Here is a 24873-nt window from a genome sequence, read left to right as displayed (position 1 = left end):
ACTCACTTAGTAAGAAAAGTATGCAAAGTGCGATGGGCTGGGGACATATGGACTGAACCAAAACAATTCAGACTGCACTGAGGACTGTGTTGGATGTAGCTCATCTAAAAAGTCCATCTCTGGGTTTTTACGACTTACTGTTGTACCACAGTCTGGAAGAAGGAAAGTGGATTTGTTCAATGTGCTTTTTGTCTGATATAGAAAATGAGTTCATTTTATTTCCTATTGCCCTTTTTACTGGGAGCTGTGCAGTACTTTGTTTAGTGAGATAAAAACAGATATTGATTTTGTAAATATGAATGATGCACAAATATTAGCGTTTGTAATGGTGGGGGGGGGGGGGGTCGAACCCAATTGCAGTACCAACACAACGCAGGATTAGCTTGCAGCAAAGCTTGGCAGAGACAGCTAAGCAACAATGAAGTTCAACGATCAGCTTGGAACTACAGTCTCTCAATGGAATACAGACACTCTGGAAATGTTTGAAGAACCAAACATCAAATAGTCACAGGCAGGCAAAGATCCAGGAAGTGCATAACATCAAATTTCAGAGTCCCTTTAATTGTTTGGTGAAGCACACATCAAACAGTCACAGGCAAACAAAGATCAGGGAAGCGTAAGGTAAGACTCGTGGTCAGAAACAAAAGGCAGAGAGGAGAACAGACTCAGGCAGGTTCTGCAACGACAATCAAAATTGCTGGAGAGTCTTGCATGGAAACAGAGAGCAGTCTGGTGCTGAGTGAGTGTGAGGAGAGCAGCTTAAATACTAGACTGATTGGGAGTTAATCTCAGGTGTGTGTTCAGGTGAGTGGGCAGGTGGGTGTGGCTGGTAGAGGAGTGGGGGTGGAAAAGAACTGACTGAGCGTGTGAACAGGTGAAGGAAACTGGCAGCAGGTAAGAGACTCAATATACTGTGACAGTTGTTAGCCGTTGACAGAGGAAACATTGAGATGAGCCATGCACTGGTCTGGAAAATACAGCACTTAGCTCACAGGACTTATGACATGTACCCAGACACTGTCTATTAACCCTTTTCCACATACAAACACAATAAAAACTGAGCTCCTTTCATGCGTGCATCATCATCACTGTGCTGCGTGTTTCATTAGCCACTCATCAACACTCTCCACACAAACACACAAAGTCACGTGCATGAGGCTGATCCACAGTCAGAGGAGAGCATCACATTAAAGTGAGCGGCCTTGTTCCATTAGGTAGAAATGATCCATCCTGAAGGTAATAACTGTGGAGAATAACTGCTCACTTTAATGGCTCATTTCAAAGATAAACTCTTCTACCTCATGTTGAACGTTTCCCTGCACAATAAATGTGTTACACATATCACTTAAATTCTGTTTTCTAGGCCCCCTCATTCAAACCTGACCCCCACTCTTTTTGACTGACTTTCACTGACATCTGTAATCCCTCGCAGAAAACACACATTTTCTTAACTGCTGGAGTTCTCTCAGGCCTGAATGATGCTCTAAAGCAGCGGGGGTTACATGTACTGGGTCTTCTCTCTTTCTGTGGTTCTCCCTCTCTGTATGCTGCTAAGCCTTTCAAACTCTGGAGCATACAAGCTGTGTCCTGAATTTATACTACACATTTCTCAGCAGGTTTTGAGTATGAAGTGCGTGTTTTCTGATTGATGTCCAGCTGTACGTGTGTTGTGTGATTTCCTGTTCGAGTAGAATGAAACACAGCAGGAGGTTCTGCTTTACACTTTACAGCCGCTGTAAAGCAGGAGGTGCAGCAGGTTCCTGATGTCTTTCCTCCGCTCAGAATTCCCATTTCAGTTTTTTGTTTTAATGGCGTTATCAATGTTTCTAAGCATAGAAACACACAAGTCTCAGGGATAATTTAACACTACTGGTTTATTTTACGGCCACCGTTATTTCATACTACAGCATTCATGAGCCTTAGCCACTGATGCTATGGAGAAAAAGTCAGACATCTAAATGAGAACTGCAGTGAATTCAAAGCACATCTTTATTGCAGTTGGGAGCAGAATTTGGCACCATTGTTGTAGATTTGACCCAGAACTAAAAGCTATTTAATTTCATTATTTAAACTCCCAGTTGTGTTATCATTTTCTCAACAGCGTAATCTTCATGTGATAGAAGTTTAAGATCTGATGCTGGATGTTAGGCCTCGCCAAAGGCACCTTGGGAGCTGACGTTAACTTTACATTTTTATGTGCACAGGCTTGTATTTTAAGCCTTTTCTCAAAGGCAGTTGATTCCAGTCGTACGGGTGTTCATCTGTGGAAGTGCTTAAACTGTGAGTCGCCCGTCATTGTCTATAGAGGATGGGATTTTACTTATGCAACCAGGGGAACCTGAAACAGCTCCACTCACTTCACATCTCCGCAGTCTCTGCGAGCATCCCTCCATGGTGCTTAAAACAAACCCCAAACTATTGTTCTGTGCACAAAATTTACTGCATGATATTTTAGAGCCCCAACCCCTTTTCCAGTCTCTCACAAATCCATCTCATTTGCCACTTTAGTACCACCTAATTCCAAATAAAAGACAGTTAAATTTGTTAGATTTGTTATAAAAGGGCAAAAGTATGTTTTCCATTCAAGGCCTGGGGCTCAATCAATGCGTATCGTAGAAGATTAACTGTGTTTAATTATGAACTCAGAACTGTACTCGCAGAATTGATTCACGCTGCTTCTGAGAAAGAGAAATCCACTTGAAAGGAATTAACAGACAAAAATTTCACTAGAATACTGCAGAGTGTGTGTGTGTGTGTGTGTGGCCTTGTGTGGAAACAGAGCAGATGTTCTCAACAAATGTGCCCAAACAAAACAGCAGCATCAGCAAAGAGTTTGGACGTACCCGAGCGTGCAGCGTCTCTCCTCATTGCCTCGTAGTCGTGCCAGTCTGTCCGTCGCACGCCATCCAGTCCCACCTGGGCCACCTTCCTCATCTGGTTCAACCCCTGCAAGAGGACACAGATAAAAATGCAGACCATTAAGACGTCCATCACGTCTTTTCAGCTGCTTAGACAGTCAGTTTGTGGAATTATAACAAAAACAAAACAAAATATTGTTGGATCACACAAAAGGTTTCCATCTTGATATCTGGAGATTAAGAGTTTAGAGCGCGAGTACCGTTTCTGAAAACTGGATTAATTTGAGCATCTTTGTCAAGACAATAAAGGACATTTTGCTTTCGTATCAAAGTTCTGAGTTATCTTGAGATGTTTCCTTGAAGAGAAGTTCTGTCTTTGACATTAAACAGAAGAAAATACAGAGTTCTGGTTAAAAAATGGATAACATAAACTCCTTCCACAAATATAATCTATGTAAAAATTTAATTGGTGCTGTAAAATTTTTTCAACTAACACACTTGTAGAAGAAAAAACACACTTTATATCTACTTGATCTTCCTCCTGGCTGTCAGTCAAAGGCTGCACCAGTTTAACTTTTCTTCCTGAAGTGCTGCTGACAGCTGGGGTCTACACATAGGAGGAAAGTCTGTTTTTCATTGGTGTGACATCTAGAGAATGGCATTCCTTTTCACTACCATTACACACAAGCACAAACATACATGTGCCCCACACCCTCATCACCATAAGCTGTTATTCTCTACTCACCATTAAAATGCAAAAGCAGCCATTTATGAAATTTCTCTGCTTTTGGAATTACTTCAGTATAGGATCACAGCACAACAGTAAATTAATTAGCTCTATGGGAGGATGCAATTAGTGAAATGTTGTTAATACAAACGACACGTCTGACTGCATGGAATGCTATTAACCAGGCCGTTAGCTGATACCACAGTCCAGTCAAACAAACCACCATGGCGAGCACTGGGAGTGTGTGTTCATGTGAGTGTTAAGAGCCTGCAGCATCTGCTTCTGCTCTCTCTCAGAAACAACCAAGCCAATCAGTCAAAGTGGTAGATCCGATATAAAAGAAGAGTAAAACACCGTGTCAATATTCTCTATCACATCCTACTTGTTTACAGTATACAATATACTTTTACATTCCTGTAAATTCCTGTAAAATTTGCATAAAACGCTTATTTCAAGCAGACCAAAAGTAAGTGAAAGCTGTTTATCCCCAGCAGCCAGAATCACTGTAAGTGCTGCTGGCACCGAGTAAAAGCAGTTTGAGTACACTGAAGTAGAAGGTTTTTGTACTATATATGCTGCATATACTAAGCTGGAAAACACAATGGGACTCCAGCATGAAGCCTTATCCTTATCCAGGTCCAATAAAAAAATACCACAAGTTCATACAATATCACAGAAAATGAAAAGTTCACACACGTTTTTTAAAATGGTAAGTTTATGTTTGAGCTGTTGTATTTGAATGCATTAGACAAACAGGTGTACCTAATAAAGAGGCCATGGAGTGTATACTTAACTATTAGCTATGTATATAAGTCAAGTTAGTATATAAGCTGTGTAACTGTGACTAAAATGACAATGAAACGTCTCCTTCAAGCTGAATATAAATAAAACTAGACTCAGTAATAAGAGGAAATACAACCACAGCATGCAACCAAATGAAGACAATTCATTCATTCCAACTGTGATGAAAATTAAAAGTAAAGTAAAAAGGAAGTTCATGAAAATGTCTGTAGCAACAGTTGAGCTTGACAGCTTTGACTGACAGGCTGGCAGGTAAAACCACAGCCACTTCACTTTAATTAACTGTGGAAAATCAGCATCCTGATTGTTCTGCGCTGCTCTTTTACAAAGAATCAGTGGCTAATTATTAAGATTGGTGGTGTGAGTGATGTGGTCAATTATGAATGATTTGCACGAGGAGGTCATTGAACCGGAGCAGCCGCCACTACCTTACTGCGAGCTGAAATGAAGGATGGAGAGAATCGCAGAGACTTATTCAGCATTGATCTGGATTTGAAAGAAAAATCACTTTCCTCATGTGATTCAAGTTAAAAGTGTGAGTATCAGGGTGCCATGATTTTCTGTTTCTGTTCAGTCTTTTTAGCTTTTCTTTCACTGAGTAAATACCAGTACACTTGTCTCACAACCTTCTCCTTTGCTTCATATTTCCTCTCGCCGTCTCACGCCGGACCTGACATGAATCTAGAGTCCATCTGTATGTTTCCAACCAAAAGAAAGCGACCGTGCCAGCAGATGTAGAGGACCTTGCAGAGAACAAACAGCCAGGGGATTTTAACTCCCAGAAAAGCTGTCGTAATCACTCAACACTAATATGCACGAAATGAGAGTGGACACCGCATTAACCCAGCATTCTAGTGGAACATCCATTTCCTCCCCACCATAGAAGCACATTCATTTTCATTCAATTCATTTCACTTCAATTGAATTCAGTTCAGTTCAGTTTGAATTTTCTGTCGTTCTGCATCACGCTGGTGCACAACCACAGGGAGCACCTTTTCACTTGAGGTTACAGTGGAAAGCAAACTAGAGCTGAGGAGTAACAAGAAAATGCAGTGGAACAAATCCATACAAATAACTGCAAAATATGAAATAGTGTAGTGCAGTTTGAACACACTCGAGCACAGCTGAAGTGCTGTTTCATATTCTGCAAAATTAAGTTTTGGATTCAGAGAATTTTTTATTTTTTTCCTCCAGAGCCGACGTCATCATCAATCCTGTTTCCAGCAGCAACAGCAGCAGCAGCAGCTGTTTTCAGCAAACAAGCTCTGGTAAATCCACTGCAACTACACAATGAAGAGTGTGAACATCGTGCAGCCGAGGAGCCAAATATCTTCCTCAGGAGTTACTGCAGACCAAACCAGACCTGAGGGGACGGTGGATATTTGATGTACATATTTAGTCATCTAGTAATGTGCTGGATGTGTAAATCCTGAGAGTGTTTGCCAACATTTGACTCGTATCTGTGATCTTGTTTTGATGTTTTTCTGCCCCCTAGTGGTTGATCAGTTAGTGCAGGTTTAAACATTGCTTACATTCAGATAAATTGCCTTCAGTATTAGAAACACCTCTTCACAAAGCTGAGCAGCATGTGGCTTCCCTTTAACTCAGACTGGGAGGAAAGTCGCAAAACAAAGTCTGATTAATTGCCAATGTCACTATTTTGGTCTCAACGGGGCATTAATTACAATATAGCACCTGGAATTTCATCCCAAACATACCGACATCAGTCATTCCACAGTCAGTCTTTCTTCGTCTCACACCTGCAGATATCTCACTAAACACAAACCCAGGCGTAGCCTGACCCTTTCTCATCAACTCAACACTTGAAACAGATACAGTTCACCTGGTAAGACAAGCAGAGTAGGATTTCAAACACTCAAAGTGTCAAACTGCGCTGCTGCAGGCATGAGTTGTGTAGCATCAGGCACATCGCCAACACCCACCTCACAAAAGCTGGTAAAAGTGGCATTCACACTGTACAAAAATGAAAAAAAAAATTAAACCCAGCATCTTTAGTCTACTCTTTGTCTTCGCCTCCCCGCTGCGCGCTCTGCTGCTTCCTTCCTAATGGCCTCATCACAGGGACAAAGCTTCACGCTGCCACAAACAAATTTCTGCTCTGGGCACTTTTCTACTCCATCAATATTCAAGGTGCAGCATAAACTAGCTAATAGGGCATGACAGGAGCACACCATGAGTCACACAGCCCATGTTTTATCTCCACCAACTGTTCAATCATTAATTACAAAGCACAGAGTCACATAAGTGACAGGACTCAATGGAAATTCATACTTTATCGAGGAAAACATTCCGCTTACAGCAGAGAGACAAAGGGAGAGAGAGACAGAGGGAAACGGCCAATTTCACCTGCATGACTGATCGCTAATTAACTTTCATGTAGCCTTTTAATGGCCTATTCATCTATTCATTGAATGTTTGTTGCTTACAAAGTATCTGTCCCACGGTGGGGACAAACATTATGAGTCCCACTTTCAAGTTTTTTTATGCGTGTGTGTGTGTGTGTGTGTGTGTGTGTGTGTGTGTGTGTGGGTGTGTTAAAAAGAAAGTGACATATTGCCTGAATGCAAACAAGTGTGGGTGTGACTCGGCTGTAGCCGTTGTTACTGTTCATGTAGAGTGACCTGAATTAGTGATACAAGCTAAAATACAATATATCTTCTTTGCAGCATCCAAGTTGTTTCCCATCATCGGCTCGTGACCAGAACACGCAGCTTCAGCTTCACGTCTCGGCCTTGTATCATGTATGCAGCCTTCAAATTCATATTTAATCCTTTGAAGGGTTTTCATTTTAACATGAGTGAGCCTGAAACATTAAAACGCCAGCTGGAGAAGTCATTTTCAACCGATTTTATGAAGATAGCTTAATTAGCTAGCTTGCTACACCTGATAAAATTGGCCGCTGACAGTTGCCAGTTCAGCTGACAAAATTGGCAGCTGTTACCTTGAAATGAGAAGCGTGCTTCAGTGTACATCAGCGAACAATGAACGACCTATTCTGTCAAAACGTACAAACACCTTAACGTTAAGTCTGCCGCTGTTTTCAGCATAAACTAAATATGTGACATTTAAGAAAGGAAAGCTTAACAGTAGCTAAGGGGGGGGGGGCTTAGCAAACATTCAGTTGCACTGTGGGAATATGAAAGATCCACCCTGCTGCATGCTTTTCAACTCTTCTCCACACTTCTTATTCTGAGCATGTCTGCAGACCATTTTGTGCCATCTCCCACTGGTTTCTGAAAATGTCTTACACGTCGCACCTGACCAGACCTGAAAAGGTCTTCAACAGCTCAAAAACGAATGAAAGTCACAATAAATGGAAATGCCATGCTAACCTCTGAGGCATCACCTTTTCTGAAAAGAGTTACCTCATCGTGCTTTGTGGCAGTGGCTTTATTCTTCAGTGGATGTATTACGGCACAAAGGAGAAACTTTTCTGCTGAGAAATAAGTGACGGCAGAACCAGAACAAAATGCCACTGACCTCTGAGGTTTCACTTGTACCCTTTAAATTCTCTGCTGAAGCACATGGAGAAATCACCTTGTATTCCAGGCTGTCATTACTGCAGTGCAACCTAACTGCCAAATCAACACGTACAGTAAATATTTCAGATAAGGACGAGAGTGTTTCATAGCAGAAATGAGCATTAAATCACAACACTGTACAAATGTGAGACCAGATGCAGGGTTTACAGTATAAGCTGCTGCTGGCTCTATCTCCAGGGAATTGTCTCTAAAATGCAAGCTTTGCTTTCCTGTCAGCTACTTGACTTTACACAAAGTTTACTTGTATAGGTCAAGCATGGCATTAGTAATGCCTGAGAATGCTCAGTGGGAAAGCATGCAAAAATATAAATATATGTACTCACTGTGCAATTATGATAATGGATAATCTAATAATCTATCATCTATCTCCATTCGCTCAAAGACAAAGATGAGACTGAAAAAACATTATAAAAGCATTATAAGAGCATTTTACCATTTCATATGCAGCTCCAAAGGCTGCTGCAGCGTTGCAAAGCATGTTACTTTCTTAATTCCAGCACCGGCTTTGAACACACTAGGCTTAGCTTGTTTTCAGCTGCCTTCAGATCTGTTGTGCTGAACAAAGACGAAGAGTGTACAAGGAGAGATAGAGGACTACTATTGGACAGCCTTTGTTTGGTGTAGAGGAGAAGCTGGTATTACCAGCCGTGCAGTAAGTCTGATAAGAACAGCGCTGCCCATTCATTCTCTGAGGAGGATGAATCAGACCACCGTGGGTCAATACTTCCCTTTTCTGTTTCCTCTCCTCCCGCGGAGTGAGAAAAGGAAGCTTTTCTGTTCTTTTCTCTTCCCCTTCCTGTTCTGTCAGATCGCAGACAGGTCCACCTCGAACCCCAGAGACACAATTACCTGTCTTCTCCCTTCCACCTCATCCCTCTGCTCCTCCTCCTCCACCTTCATCCACTTCACAGACAAGTCAATCTGTGCTGGAGGCTCACAAATTCCCAGTTACCTCCTCTAGGAACAAGAGACTTCAGCTTGCACTAACTGACCTACTCCTGCGTCAGTTCAGTGAGAGGACAGGCTGGAGACAGATGAAGAAGTTTCAGGGATGTCCATTCACAAGTCAAAACACCGGCTGAAAAAGGTCCGTTGCTGTGTAGAAAATACGTTAAAGCTGCATTCATGTTTTTTGGGGGTTTTTTTTGGCTACTGATAGCAGAAGTCCACAAAAATCTGACAGAGACACAGCCTTGACATATTTTTATCCTTTAAAGCTAACATGCTAACAAAAAATTCTCTACTAACTCTTCCAGTAGGCAGAGCATAATTATCATCCCGTTTGAGTCACAAAAGGAAGCATCAAAAAACATAAAGTGTGTCTTTTTGTCACACCTTCAGAGAAGCAGCACACAGACCCCCTTTCAGGCTCAGCAGCCCTGTTGTGATATAGATGCATATGCCTCTGGGCATCCGTTCTGTGTGAGCTAGACATGAGCTTGAGGCAGAGGACCTCCAGGCGGAGGCTCCTGTGGCGAGGCACTCCAAACTCCCTCACAGAGGAGCTCAGTGAGGCCACTGCACAGTCCATTATCTCCCAAAAGGAGTCATTATCCACAGTCGTGCTGAGAGAGAGAGAGCAGGCAGAGAGGCCAGGACTCATGGAATCCTCCGCCTCCTGAGGTCTCAGGCTTTCTGCTCAGATATTGATGGATTGTGCTGTGAACACGGGTCTTAAAAAATGTTTGGGCCACATGCTGTTTCCCTGAAATGGCCAGAGATGAATCCAGATGACAGCTCTTGCTCCCTTTTGAGTTTAACCGTCAAATCGAAGTAAAGATCAAGGATGAAGACAGGGACACGAAGACATTGTGGGATCCATGCTACACACAAAGTGTTTTTTGTTGTTGTTTTTGTTGTTTTTCCATAACTGCACCGCGAGCGATGGAAAGCAGCCACGAGGCAAAGTGCAGCTGCAATTTTAAAAGGCCCTGCAGCCGGTGGCTTTTTTGGCAGAGGATAGCAGTTCTCGTGATACATTTAACTTTCCAGAAAATGTCACATCGAGCCCCTCTCAGCCCGTAAATCCTAAGAGTGGCTTCATTTCTTTGTACAAACAAGCACAAATTGAAACAAAGTGATCATTCAAAAAATGTGAATCTTGATATGTTTATCTACAGTCGGATGATAATCAAGATCAAGATCAATATGTCATTTTAGCACCATGGCCTTACTTAACAACATGACAGTCTGCTTGATGTTATTATTAGCATGTGCTACATGCGACAGTATATAATCATATTTTGGACGAGAATGAGCTTTCAATTTTTTTAACAAGAGTTTGGTGCAGGCCTGTTTCAACATTACAGCAGAATGGCTTCCTCAGTCTGCTGTGGAAGAACTTGATTGGCCTGCACAGAATCCTGACCCCGCCCTCACTCGACACTTTGGGATGAACTAGAATACAGACTGCCAGCCAGGCCTTATCGCCCAGCATCAGCGTTGGACCTTTCTGATGCTGTTGTGGCTGAACGGGAGTAAATCCCTGCAGCCAGGTTCCTGAATCTGATGGACAGACTCCAGAACAGCGACCGTTGGCTTTTGAATGAGATGTTCAGCAGTCACATATGGGTGTAATCATCTGCATAGTTTTGACTGCGCAGTGCACTTTCGCTCTCTCTGTGTGCAGCACTCAGCTTCTCTTTTCAGCTTTCATGCTTTGTATCTGCACAGATGTACGTGTACTTACACACATAGTCAACAAACAAACAACAACAAAAGAAACCTATCGAGAAAGCACACCTCAAGAGGACAGACACACAGCCAGATGTATATTTGCACAAACAAAAAGTGAGGACCTCACTAACACAATAAGAAGGGCAAACTGCACAACTGTGCACAAACACACCTCCAGCTAAAAGCAGTCCTGCTATCACCTGCTAACAGACGACCGCAGAGAGCCCACAAACAGCTCTAAGGTTATTAATACAACTCGTTGTCGGATAAAGCTGGGAAACATGCAGATTTCTGAATTTAAACTCAAATCACAGCTACTGAACACTTTGATATATATGCACACGCTGTTGCTAACAGACGTCTTGTTTGGTTGTTAAAAGCCTGTTCGGTACATACTGTAAGGCTGACCTGACTGCTTCAAAGCTTCACAGCTTCCTTCCTTGACCTTGCAATAGTATTAAACTCAGTGCTGGAGGAGGCTGTTTTTTGTTTACAGGATTCTCATACAGGTACTCAGCAACTGCAGCCTCCTTTAATATGAGGAGGAGCTGAGATGAAGTCCAGAGTGCAGAGTTCAATCTGACTGAACTTTGTGAGGCTCTCAGTGGTGGTGACAAAGTGATGAAAATTATTTCAGGTATAATTTTCAACTGGTGGAAAGTGGTTGTCCACATCATTTGAGCTGTTGCTTGTAATGTGTGAGAAACTGAACAATCTTCACTGGGGCTACTTTCCACTGAAGAAATCTGTGCATTATTCAGGATAAATATACATTTAATGTTCCAAGATTTCAAAAGGGCACAGGAAATTCAAGAAAAAAAGAGGTTTTATGCACCTTTGTACAGGATTCTGCCTTGCCAACAAAGGAACACACAAAAACACATGATGAGCTTTGAGCATGTTGTGATGGACCTGCTGGGGGACTTCAGTGGTAATTTACAGCTGTGTTGGCACTGCTGGGATCACAGCCTCCACTGGCTCCCATCCAAACCCATCTGAGCTGTTCAAATAAGCTCCTTATTATCATGTCTGGGGGAGACCAAGTCAGAGGAATAACAGCTCAGAAATACTGTATGGTGGCCATTAAGTGCTGAGCCGCTGTGCTGCCAGCTCAAACGATGCTTCCTGTCCCATCCCAGCTGGAGGCGAAGCTGACAGACAGGCGTCGCTAACAGCCCCCGACGTGCCGCTAGGCGCAGGCTGCACGGAGCAGCTGCAAACTGCAGTAATCCACCAAGCTTTTAGATGATTAATTTTAACTCCATGTGCAGAAAATGTGTATTTCTATCCCCTTGTGTAAAAACTGCAGTGCCAGTGCGATGATGCAATACAATACAGACTTGATTGGTTTGTTGTACCCATGATGATGATGTCTGCCTAAACATGATGACTTAATGTTGGTGCCTAAACCTGAACCATACTTATGGTACGTCAGAAAAAATTAAACGATTGGCGTGGATACACAACAGAACCTGCATCCCATTGTCAGTGTCATGTCTTTAGAGTCAGCAGAATTCAGGCTCTCAGACGAGTGACCTGTCTGCTTGTTGCGTCTGAGCTTGGCTCAATTCAACATGGTGCTGCTACGAAACAGATGTGGCCTACACCGACTCACCTAAAGCTCCACCCCTCCATACATTTCTCCATCTAAACCAGAGTTAAGCTGCTCTGCTGGCCCTGAGCTGTGCTGTGTTGTACTGAGCCCATCAGCCATAGACAGGCTGCTCACTACCACAGCGACCAGTGCTCAGTATGGTTAAGAGGAGCAAGTAAATTGGTTTAGCACAGAGAGCTGTCAGGGTGCTGCTGAAAGGCATTTAGCCACACCAGAGTGTGCAATGTGGGGCAAGTCACCCCAAGGCCATTTTCTTTAAATAAGTGTGAGCAAAACCAGCTTTTTGCGTCTTTACTTTTCACCTACTTCAGAAAAATCGAACATTTGCAAACTAAAAATGAAATCAACTCAAGGTCACCTCACGCACACCTGTAAAGCACCGCTGCTCAGCTCTGTTTGGGATGAAACTTTGAACAATTTCACACGTCTGGTCACAATTTGATCAGTGGACGGTTTCATATGGGGTGTGGCCGGCTCAACAATGATCATTCAGTGAATAATACTTCCTCTAAATCCTCGCTCCTCCGTTATCCAGCCTGACAAATCAATTGAGGTCCAATTCCTTGAATGCATCCTGGAGGAGACGAAGAATGAGGAGAGAAGAAGCTTCAGAGGAGCTTGGCAGGAGCCACGGGTGTATCATACACAGAAGGGGGGTTTTTTGCCAGAGGGCCACACCCATTCAAAGTGAATCTGTTCAGCGTTTGGTCTGATCTGATGGGGCAGTAAAAGGACCACTGCTGACTGTTCAAAAACAGTGAGGGGGTCTACAATCAGTAATGCAACAGCAGCCACCACATGCAATGCTTTTTAGACATTAAAGGACAGTAGAGATGCTGTGCCTCATGATTAATTGCAGCCTCCTCTAAATGACACCGAGTGAGTGAGGATGTCTCGCTCTGTAAATACATTTCCTGCATCCTTGCATCTCCTCTTTGCATCTCTCACTGAATCCCTATTTGGAGGAGTTGAAATCAGAGGCAGGGATGCAAATGAGGGAGTAAGGTGCCATGTTAGCCACGCCGAAAGCACCCGTTTTCAACAGACTGAGAAAAATGACAGAATACAGTTTAGGTATTAAGTCTTGTAAGTGGCATCTAGAACCACGTGCTCCTTCCTCTGCATAATCAACAGAACACATTTTGGTTCCCAGCAGCTCCAATGAAAACAGCATTTTCAATCTCCTCAGAACAGCTTCATGTCAGGCAGCCATGCGCGCTCCAACCTCAACTGCTGCTGCTGTTTCCCCAAAGGGAATACTCCACCAAGAAAATAAATAAATAAAAAATGTGTTTCCAATATAAAATATGAACCCAAGTGTGAAACGTGCGAAGCCTGGTCCTGTGCAAACGACAGCAGCTCCAGATAAACTTCTAAATACTCCACTTTTGGCCAAGCTTCAGAGCTATGAGGAGATGATGTATTTAATAATATGGAGAAACTGAGCATGTGGGTCAATGGTGGATTAAGAAATGGATTAAGCTGCGTTTTGAGAAGTTTCAGTGGATGTTTGGATACTTTATGACACTTGTTTGGCATGACTGGGTGTTGCACCTCCTGCGAATCCCAGCTGACTCCTGCTGTAGTTCTCCATGAAGGAGCAAGAAAGAATCAAAGATCAAATTCCTGGAGCATTTTCGCTCCAGGGCGAACAGCAGAAAACTGGTTGTAGAGAAAGTGCAGCCAAATGAAAGCCTCCACCCGCCTTCTCAGGGTAAATAAATGTTTAATAAACAATATGTATGAATGCTGTTCATTTCTATTCTATTTTATCTAATACATCAGTGGGAGAGATTGTGTATGAATGAGACCGCAGCTCATTCTGTTTGTTTTTAATCCGCTCTGATCTCATTCTGATCGTTTAAGCACTGTGTCGTCTACAAGTGAAGCAGACAGAAACCAACAAGGGGAACAAAATATCCGCTACAAATGTCTCTAACAAGACTTATGTGGGAAAAGGCTGAATGGGATAGGGGTATTGATTTTTATCTACTTCAGTGAAGCCATAACAGCCCACAGGGAGCACTCAAACACAGAGCACAAACACACATATTGTTTCTTTCTTTTTCCTCATTTGTCCTTTGTTACATTTGTCTTTTGCTATTAAAAGTTCACAAAAAAATTGAACAGCCACTTTCCAGCCACGTAAAAGAGGTTCTGTGCTACACTGAAGCTAAAGTAAGATAGAGATGTTAGCCAGGCAGCGCTAACATCTGCTTCTTAAACCATTTTCTTACTACCCAACAACACAACAACATCTAAGTCCTACTCAGATTCTTCCAAGTCCAGCATATAAAACTTTACAATTTGGTAATAAAAAATACAAAAGTGCATGAAAAGGCAAACAAATACTGATGCCTCACATCAGCCAGACCCCAGTTTCCTCCTTGTCTGTGTGCGTGTGCATGTGTACATCTCACATACCACCGGACTCATCAACATTTTTGTGCATGTTTATGAATACGATCATGGACTTCTCTACAGTGATTCACAATTGCTGAAAAACCTTTTTTTATTGGCTGTTCTGTTTTATAACCCCATTTCAGCAGTTTTCGCCATTTTATGAAGTGTTTTACGACACAGCAAAAGGCAGTCAGCTTGGCTAAAACAAGGCTTACCAAACCTGTTGGCCCCAAAACTGACATCCATAGAAAAGTTTGGCTTCATGTTCAATCGGAGCATCTGCAGATTAATTCCTGATATGTTATGAGACACTAAAGTGAGGCACAATATGAGATGATTAAAGCCCCTTTTTGTTATCTTCATCACCTTTTTGACTGTAAGGGAGACGGACGGACGACTGAGTGGGATTCAACTCTTCGCCTTTAGTACAGCCATCGTACAGGACAGACGTAGTAACACTGTAGAAAGGAGGCAATACAAACTTCAGCCATGACACTGATTTTAAACGTCTCGTTTAAACCAACTATTAAACATTTCCTCCAAAGTTAATGACAAATTAAGTTTTTTGTAATTACCCTCCAGAGTGATGCCCTTTTTGGCAGGATGATAATATTTGTCAGTGTTTTTCAAAGCCATCACAAATCACTGTTATGCCGGGATCAGACTACACGAATCTGTCACGCACCTTCCAGGATGCCCCACAACACCCCGACGCAAAGACTAGCATGTCAGATTTTTTTTGTCTTGACATGCCTAGCGTGACATCTCCTACAACATGTTCCTGACCAATCAGGTTTTCTCTCCAAAGCACAGTCAGGGGAAGCATGGTGAAGAGGAGGAAGAGGAAGAAAGATGTTGAGGTTACTGCTGTCAGGTGGGACAACAAAAGAGAGGAAAAGTTTGTTGAGCTGTGGCAACCACACTCCTGCCTATTTGAAGTTTCCTCGAGGGAGGAAGACCGAGTCAAAAAAGAACGAAGAAAATAGCGTAAGGACTTCATCAGCCCGCCGAGTAGCTGGTTATGTGGTCATGACATCATCCCCGGTCCGAACTGCAGATGCTTATCATTACTAATTCCAGATGAAATGTTAAAGTACCCTGATTGATGCAGCCAACACAGCCAAGCCTGCTCCTTGTAGAACAATTAACTAGAAATAAAATGACTATATGTGAAACTCGTTATACCTGTCGTAACTGTTATCTGGACGCTACCCAGTATCCTCCGTGAGTCTAGAACCACAACTGGAACAGATTAATGTAAATGTGATCTGAGTCTCTCAATATTCATCATGAAACACTTCATCATGAAAGCCCTCATATGTCAAAATCCAGGGAGATATTAAAGACAATCAATGTAAAACATTCTCCCAAGATCATACCAAATGAAATTTGTTCCACATCACAGAAAACGTGAGAGCTGTTAAACCACAGCAATACATTTACCATATATAACTGTGCCACAGAGGCATTCTCAGGAATAAATGACTGAGGAGCTCAGACCATAGTATCACTGATTTTCAGGGTGGTGAGGAACGGTGTCTTCTTCAAAATATGTTATCTGATTTTCTTTGAAAAAACTTGTGACATCAACTGAGCCATAAGTTCTGACGCCGTGATACAGAGAATAACAGGACCTACATCTCACCTTTCAGTGAATTAACATCAGTCAGTCAGTCAGTCAGTCCGTCAGTCAGTAGTCCTCATGATGAAGTTCTCTCATCTGAGTGTTACATCGCATGAACAACCTGTCTTTACTGATGGTAGTTTGAGCGTATGCTGTTGAATCTGCACTCCGTCCCTCACACACATTGAAATCACACGGCTCTTTATCATTTTCAGCTCATTTAAAGTGGAAAAGTGGCTTTCACACTTTGACTGTGAATCAGATTCGGAGCTACGGGTGGCATGTCTCCTCACGCATACAGCATAAACAAACGCCTTGCTGAGAATATCAATGATCTTCAAGATGTGATAGGTGTGTCAGAATAAATGGTTTAATCAGAGCATTTTCTACTGTAGGGACACATTCAGTGTCCAGCATCTGTCAATGATATTTCACATATTAAACGATCAGTAAATCCAGTCTGGACATCAATTAGACCGAGAAGCAAAGAATCAAGGGCTAAAATTAAGTGGAGATGAACGTCTAACCTCTATAGCTGTCTTAAGTTTATCTTAGTCTGCTTGCTTTAGCATCATGTTCTATCTGTTAAGTCTGTTATAACGTCCTGCTTAATTTTCTCTCATTTGTGTATCTGCTTAGCTTGGCTGATTGTCTTAACTTGTCCGTACTTTCTTGTTGTAGGTTCGCACTGTATTGTTATGTTCAGGTCACCAGTGAGACACAGTGTGTTTCTAATGAGGATCGTTAACTAAGCATTAACATAAAGGGCTGCTGGAATCAACATTACTGCTTTGCTTATTGCATTATAAGATAAAGAAACCAACAAAATCTTTAACTGTGTGGAGTGACTGGACGTTTCCATGTTCTATCACCGCGAAACCAAGACGCCTCTCTGCCTGCTCTCCTGAAGTCTCTGCGCTCTCCATGGTGCTGAACCCCAGCCGCGCTGGAAGTACCGGGCGCTCTCCATGGTGCTGAACCCGCACCGGCGGAGGGACCTCCGCCTCCTCCGACCTGACACACACTCTCTACCGGTCTGCACGGATTTCTACTGTCATTACTGACACTTCTGAAGTCGCCTTCATGAGCGTCTTTGTCTCAGATTTTGGAGCCCTGAACAGAGTTGACTGTACTGAGAGGAAAACGAGAACAATTAAGAAAAATATGTCGCATTTCTGATTTTTCTTTCAGACCCAAATCTGTAAAGATCCCAGCACGCCGGTTTGGAAAGAGTAGAAAAGGAGTGTTATGACCGAGCTTTTCTACCTGCATCGGGAGGATGCCGCCCGGTCCGTCCGCCGTGCTGGGCGAGTTGTCGAACACTCGGTCCCGGTACAAAGACCACAACCCGACGTTGGGGAGGAAAAGGAGAGCCGCGATGAGCAGCCCGGCGAACTGCAGCAGCCGCTTCTCTTTCCGCCTCATCTCCCCGGGAGAAAACGTGTGAAGCAGCGGAGGTGGCAGCCAGCGAGTCCAGACTCCTGCTTTACCGAGCGAAGACAACTTTCACTCTGACTGTGGGGACTGACTGCTTTCAAGGTAGTTGAAGTACTCTCAGAGACGCCACGTCCGGTCGTGACTTTCAGAATAAAATCCCTTACACTTATAAGGTGGTTTGAATTTTCAATTAAAAAATAGATTAAAAAAAAAAAAAATTAAAGACGAGCAAACATATTTTATGTTCGCTATGAGTAGAGCGCCTCTGGAAAAGGGTAAAAATGCTGCATTCAGTCAAGTAATCTGTAAAATAACAGGGAAATTTGACACTTTTGAAGATGTATTCTAGTTTCAGAATCAGAGACATTTTCCTCAACAACTCACAACATTCTCATAAAATGAAATACATGAAATGTGTGTATATGTACATTTAAACCAGTTAAGTTTTTTTTTTTTTTAATGTCACATTAGATTTAATTCCACAATTTGAAATCAAATTATTCTTAGTAACTGAGTAGTACCTTCTTATTGCCCATATGAACAAAGCAAAGGATTGTGGTGTTTTTACAGTCCACCGGCATTCATCGGGGTGAAGACAGGACTTTGATGTGTGACTTAAACACGAGAAGAAACTGGTGACAGCAGAGGTATAAAAAATATGGAAATATTAAGTGATATAAGTGCAATATAAACAATAAATGAAAAATAACGTGACTAGAACTAAAATGTCCCTAAATTTCAGATCAATTTCAGATCAATAGGGCAAAAACAAACATCCTTCCAGCATTATGTATCTTGACAGTGTGCACAGCCATGCTTTGTTCGTAGACCTAGTCATATACTATATACACACAATACAGCAAGCAGCTTAAAGGTCTACTGTCTCCAAAATGTCTGTTTAAACCCAGCTGTGCAGCATTTGTGACTAAACGCTGTGAAATGGGAGCTTAGCTGGTGTCAAACAATCCACCAAATTAGCGCGCGCACACTCTGTGCAGCCGGTGTAATTAGGCTGTAGGAAGTCACAAATGTCTGCCTTACAATTTAGGAGGACTCATACTGTTAGTTATGGTTCTGCACAGCACTCATTCTGCAGCAGTTTCTCACATTTTGGCACTCTGGGACTGACACTGTTTGAATACATTCCTGTCTGTGTGATTAAATCAGTCATCACATATTTTTTACAGGTTTTACACATTTTGCATTGGTACAATTTTAGTATTTAACCACTGCAGTGTCAATATTATTTTTTATTACTTTCAAGTATTTATTTTTATGTCCTTCTGCACACCCTTTTCCTGTTCCTCCTCTCGAGCAAATGACAGAATTGATGCTTTTGTTTTGAAGGGTAAATTGACTGACATCGTGTGGTTTTCTGATTCTCTTCAAACTTGATGCCTTTATCATTTTGAAACAAGACATGGAGGAACAAACTTTGTTCTCCGAATTCAGTGTTTGTTTAAACTAAAAAAGTGTCCTGTTGTGTTAACAGACAAACATGTTGAGATACCAGTTGGGTGAATGTACGCAACAAACAGGAAATGAAGCAGGTAAGATCACATTCAGGCTCTAGACTGTTGTTAACTGTGCAAATCATTTCTGATAAACACAATTTGGCAACAAAGAATCTATGAATCCATTAACTGTCCATGCAGCAGCTCTATACACACTGAGACTGAAAACATGGAGAAATGATCTTGAATCTTCTGGTGGATGAGATCTATTTCTGATCATCTGAGCAGAACAGACGTGGATTCACACTTTCCTTCAGTCAGTAATGCCTTCAGAATTATGACAGCTGCTTTTTTCCCCCAAAGCATGGTGTCATCAACCAGCTAACCAGCGATTTCCATTCTTTTCTGAAGAAATGTATTCGTATGAGTGAGGCGGTCCCCCTTTGTGAACATCATGTTCACTTTGCTGTTGTGTTGTGATGCAGTGCACACATTTCAAATCAGTCTGCACTTACTGCACAGCCTCAGATCACACAATGATGGCCTCCATGATGGTTAACTAAACACAACGTTTTGTGATGAATCCAAACTCTAAATCAAAAAGAACTGTAAAAAACATAAAGTTACTGTATTTCTATAATTCTTTTTATCTTTAGAAATATGTTAAAACGTGAAAAAACAGCAGCTGAAAGTCTTGTTTTTGTTGACCTTGCAAGTCTGCAATAATGACATCACTGCTGGTTGTGACCACACCCAAAAGAGGTCACACAAACTGGAAACGTTCGACCAGAGAGGGCAGTGAAAGACTGCGCTCCGGCCTGGAGTTAAGTTAGTCCTTAAAGGAAACGAGAACAGACCAGTTGTGACAGTTCCTCTGAGTCATTTTGTTGCTGCTGCCTTCCAGCATGTGTCACTGTCCTAATCCCAGAGTCTCTTTGTATTCACTCCCTCCTTTGGTGTCTTAATAGAAAGCTGAAACACTTTCTCAGATATCTGTTCGTGCTTCCATGTGGAGCATTTTGTTACATGTCTCTCAAACCCTCCTCCGCTGCCTCCCTTCCTCTTCCTTTATGCACTTTCTCAAACTCGCAGACAGAGACAGTGATAATTACTGCATTATAAAGCGCATTGTCACTGTGATCCTGACTTCTTGAAAATCATGTGTGGTGTCTGTGAGCATTCTCAGTCATCCACGTCACGGTTGGAGGACTGAATGCAGGGCGACTGGACTTGGTTGTAGTAGCTTGAAGACGAATCATCTCTCGTCCACGGGGCTTTGTCCAGGCGGTCGTACAGAAGACAGAAGTTTCCACGACCAAGTCCATCTGCCCTACATTCAGCCCTCCTGGGATATCCTGTGTGAGGATTTAAACATGGAGTCTGCTCTTTTGGTGCATTTTTACAGAAAGTGAATACAAATATTGTTACACGATGAACTGACTGAGTAAAATATTCTTCTTTAGTCGACCGGCTGACAGGAGTATCACTGCCATCTACGCTGTGTTGCAGCAGATTGGCACAAAAAAGGAAACAGAAAGCTTAATTCTCTTTGCCTTTCTTCAAGTAGTTAATTATGTTATCTAATATTTCCCATGATGCTTTCCCAAATTGATTTTCTAATGTAATGCCATGCTTTGCTTTCTTTAATGCTGATACTTTAATGCTGATACCAAATGAGTTTTTCTTTATTGAATTGTTTCTTATTACTTTATATATTTCTACGTGCATTGATATGATTCATTATCATGAGGGTTAAAGAACCCCATTGTTTGTTATTAATATTATTATTGGTCTGCTACATCAGCTCAAATTTCTCTGAGCTAAAACTAAACTAGTTAAGTGGCTTTGCTCAGCTTTGAGTAGCCTTAAACCCACTTGTTGCTGCTCACAGGTTCAATTATACCTGCTTCCTTCTGTTGAAGCTTAAGGCTATATTCTGATGTAGTATTGGCTAAAGTGCACCATTTGGGAGTTCCATTAAAAAACAGCCTTACGTTCCTTTATGGTCAAACTCTCTTTCACCTGCGGCATTATAGAAGCACCTTTAAATACTTGTTCTTGTAGGTATTTCTTTGTATGCCTGTGTTTCTGTTATTTCTCTAAAGATTCTTGATGGAAACTATCCATTTATTTGACCTGTAGGAGCAGATTTTACAGCTCACTTCATTGGGAGAGAATGACGCTTCAGTAATTGCTTATCAGGCAAGTCATGGCCCGGCCCTCGCTGAATGAGCTCTGCTAATGGCTTTCAGCACAGAGGAGTGAATCAGTGGTCTGCCATCAGAAGATATTAATACTGGCATTTCCTCTGCTTTGATGCTCTGCGAATTACCTTGATTCTTTTTTTTCCGACCTCTTTCAAATCCACACTGAGCCTGTGACACGAGCAGGAGGAGTTATAAAGCTTAAATCCCCACCACATTCAGAGGTTGCGGGGTTCATCCATAATTCATGCGGAATGACGGTGAACAGATTGAATTGTCACAACTCAGGCTGGTACAGATGGAGAGAACGAGAGAGGAATGAGCTGCTCTCTCTCCCTGAGCGTCCGGAGCAGGAATAGAAAGAGCAGGATTAGCAGAGGGAGAGACTCCAACGCATCCTCGGTTCAAGTCCACTCTTAAACAATGCGGCTAATCTTCAGTTAACCCACACTCATTCTTACTCTGTATATGCATGCCTGTCAAATGCAAGGGTTAGAAGAGATTAGGGAGATGCTTGACTGCTCTAGAAATGAGGATTTGTTCATCGTGTGTCAGAGGTTACAGCGAAGAGGCAAATCGGCTGCCACTTGAAACAATAGCGAGTCAAGGGGCAGCTTGAGGTCAAAGGGGTCAGTTTTTTTTTTTCTTTGCTGTATGTGATAGTCAGACTATGCAAATGACCTAGACAAAATTTCATTGTGTCAGCTGCAAAACTGAGTGTGTGAACTCCCACATGGGAAGTTTCCACCGGTCTCCTGGCTGAGAGTCTTTGGCACCTGAAGGACGATCACATGTTAATACAAAGCTAAACACACAGGGCAAACGGAGTGCTGTATATGATGATATTACAGGAGTTATCCTCTGTGCATCCCTGACACACGCTCTCATGGTGTGCGCACACATATAGAGACAAAGTATGAGCCTGATTGTGCTATACTTGGGCCAGCAAGTTGATGGCTGCGATCACCTGCTTCTCTCCTTTTGTTTGAGGGTCTATTAAAGTAGTTGAGTGCAGGAGAAAACAACTTGTCCTTCCATGTCATGAGGGAATCCAAATAAGTGTGACTGGTTGTCTCCAGGCTGAGAGCGTGAGCATGTGCACAACCTTAAACTCTCAAGAACTTCCCCATCGTATGGAAGAGGTTTGAGTACTGGAGGGCTCCAGCATGTTTTCAAGTCACATTCACTGGCATCCTGTTACACTGAGAGAATTTAAGTGTGCATGTGTGAAGAAACAGATCTTTCACGATAAGGAATAACAGCACATGCTCGATGGTTAATTCAAAGTGTGTTGCAACTGTCTGTAAATTTAAAAACTAGAAATATGTTTTTACTGTCTTTGTCTTGCTCAGTATCCGTTTTTGTAATATATATATGTATAATATACTGTTTACATCATCAGAGCAGGCTCATTAACACTTTTCCTTTAATAGCCACGTGTGAGATCATTGTAACACCTAATGAGCAGTTCAGTGTCAAGTTATGAATATCGTCCATTAAACCAGCGACATGCACACACAATTTCTGTTCCTGCTTAACGTGACAATGCTGGTTTTTAATTGAGCTGAACTGCGATTAGCTGAGCATTACTGCTGGCATCGTTTTCCCGGAGACAAAACAGATAAATGTGTGCAATTATTTTTGCTCCAGCGGCTTTAGTCAAACCACCATCTCACCTCGCTGCAAATGAGAAACTCAGATTCTCCCTGTGGAGAATTAAGGATGATTGTGTCTGCCTTGCAGCATAAAACGACCATAACATACACTGTCGGTGGCGGTGATTTGATAAGGTGTGGATCGATACCAGTGACTCAAAAACTGCTCCAGGTGATGAGTCATCTGAGTCACCTCAGTGTTCAGCCTGCAAACCCTGCGCTATTGTCAGCTGCTCAGAATGAATATGTGAGATATCGGCATCAAAATGATTATTTACTATCAATTAATCTCTTAATTATTTTTTATCAACTATCCACATTATATTATGTATACGTTATATTTTCCCAAAGCCCAAAGTTGGTTGGTTTTTATTTATTTATTATTTATTTATTTGCTTTTTTGTCATACCAAGTGCTCCCTCATGCCATCAAAACAGCTCTGACCTGCCAAGGCATGGACACCACAAGACCTCTGAAGGTATCTTGTGTCTAACTAGACACTTCAAGTACTGACTGTTGACTTGCTGCCTCATATCCCGCCCTTTGACAGGTGGTTTTAATGTTGTGGCTGATCAGTGTACAATGTAGAATAGTATAAAAGAGAGAAAAGTCTCACATTTGAGAAGTTGGAACCTAGAAATGTTTGTGCTTTTACTTGATAAAGTGCTTGATACAAGAAAATAAATCATTTAAACCAGTGGATCCTGAGCTTTTTTGCTGGTGAACCATAAAACAAAGTGATGCTGTGACCTGTTTTCTAGAGAATGTGTACCAGTTCAGCCAGAGAGCCAAACAGACACTGAGCAACGTTGGGTGATGAGAAAAGAGTAATGTTGAGTCCAAAGTCAAAAGGCTGCCAAACATGGAACAGACTGGAGCTGGAAGATCCACCCAGCAGACTCACCTCACAGGAATGGAGCTGCTGAAGCTGCTGTTCAGGTCATGAAAAGAGCCCTCAGTAACCTGGGAGGAAATGGACTCCTCACATGGGGAGAGTTTCAATCGTTCCTGTACATGGCAGCAAACCTGACTAATGAAAGGCCAACTGATGCCAGGACTCAGAGTCAGGAGGACTGTGTAGAGTACATCAGCCCAGACTCTCTCCTGGGATGGAAGCAGAGCTGGAACAGAACGGAAGTGTAGGAGGGAAACAAAAATACGGGGGGTAAGCGTTAGCATGCTAATAATTTGTGAAACATGTTGCATCGTTTATGGTTGGCCAGGCCATTTTCAAGTTTGGGCAGAAGCTGAGCAAAGTAAACCACAGGATGACTTGTCAAGTAAGGACCGAAGAACTCAACCTCCTTTCTGCCATGAGGACACGGAGGATAGACCAGATAGAGACAAAGCTCAAAGACACCGATCATACAGAGGGCTGGACAGACAGGAGGGGGAAGTTCCACATCCAGGAACATTCAGCGTTTCTGGCCAATTTAATCCATCTTCAAGAGATAAAATATAAAAAAAGATATAAGTGAGACAGCAAAGTTGGCAAATTTGTGGTACTCAAGAGCAGTACATTAAAAATAAACTTCCACACATTGGAGAATGACATGCATGGTTTTATGTAAGAAAGGTTTAATATGCAACAACACCCCCTGAGTCAGCTGCTTGTGGTACAGGTTAATATTTATTCAAAGCCTGGGCTTTATGTATGTGTTTCAGCACACACAGTTACATTTTAATGAATGTCAGTGATGCTGTTCAAATGCTGTATTGCTGTTGGTGGCAGGCAAGGCAGAAAAACGTTGCATTTAATCACTGAGCCTGTGTGGCTGCAAAGGAAACCTCCCGTAATGGAACTCCCATGCCGCCTTTGCTTTCTTTCTGTTGGTGATAAAGCGGCTAGAGGAACA

The 24873-nt window shown here is 42.3% G+C and overlaps 1 protein-coding gene across 1 annotated transcript in view; it reads right to left on the bottom strand.

Annotated features, from left to right (window-relative positions):
• Positions 1-17859, bottom strand: part of LOC143333312 (polypeptide N-acetylgalactosaminyltransferase 10-like) — a 62662-nt gene extending 44803 nt beyond the window's left edge. The window contains exons 1-2 of the mRNA XM_076751373.1: positions 17534-17859; positions 2844-2946 (exon numbers count right to left, since the gene is read on the bottom strand). Coding sequence (XP_076607488.1) covers positions 2844-2946; positions 17534-17692 — 262 coding nt within the window. The 5' untranslated portion in view covers positions 17693-17859. The remainder of the gene's footprint in view (positions 1-2843; positions 2947-17533) is intronic.
• Between the last annotated feature and the right edge of the window lie 7014 nt (positions 17860-24873).

The sequence above is a fragment of the Chaetodon auriga genome, chromosome 15 (genome assembly GCF_051107435.1).
Source record: "Chaetodon auriga isolate fChaAug3 chromosome 15, fChaAug3.hap1, whole genome shotgun sequence".
NCBI lineage: Eukaryota > Metazoa > Chordata > Actinopteri > Chaetodontiformes > Chaetodontidae > Chaetodon > Chaetodon auriga.
The sequence above is the reverse complement of the archived record's forward strand: the minus strand, read 5'-3'. Positions and strand labels throughout refer to the sequence as shown.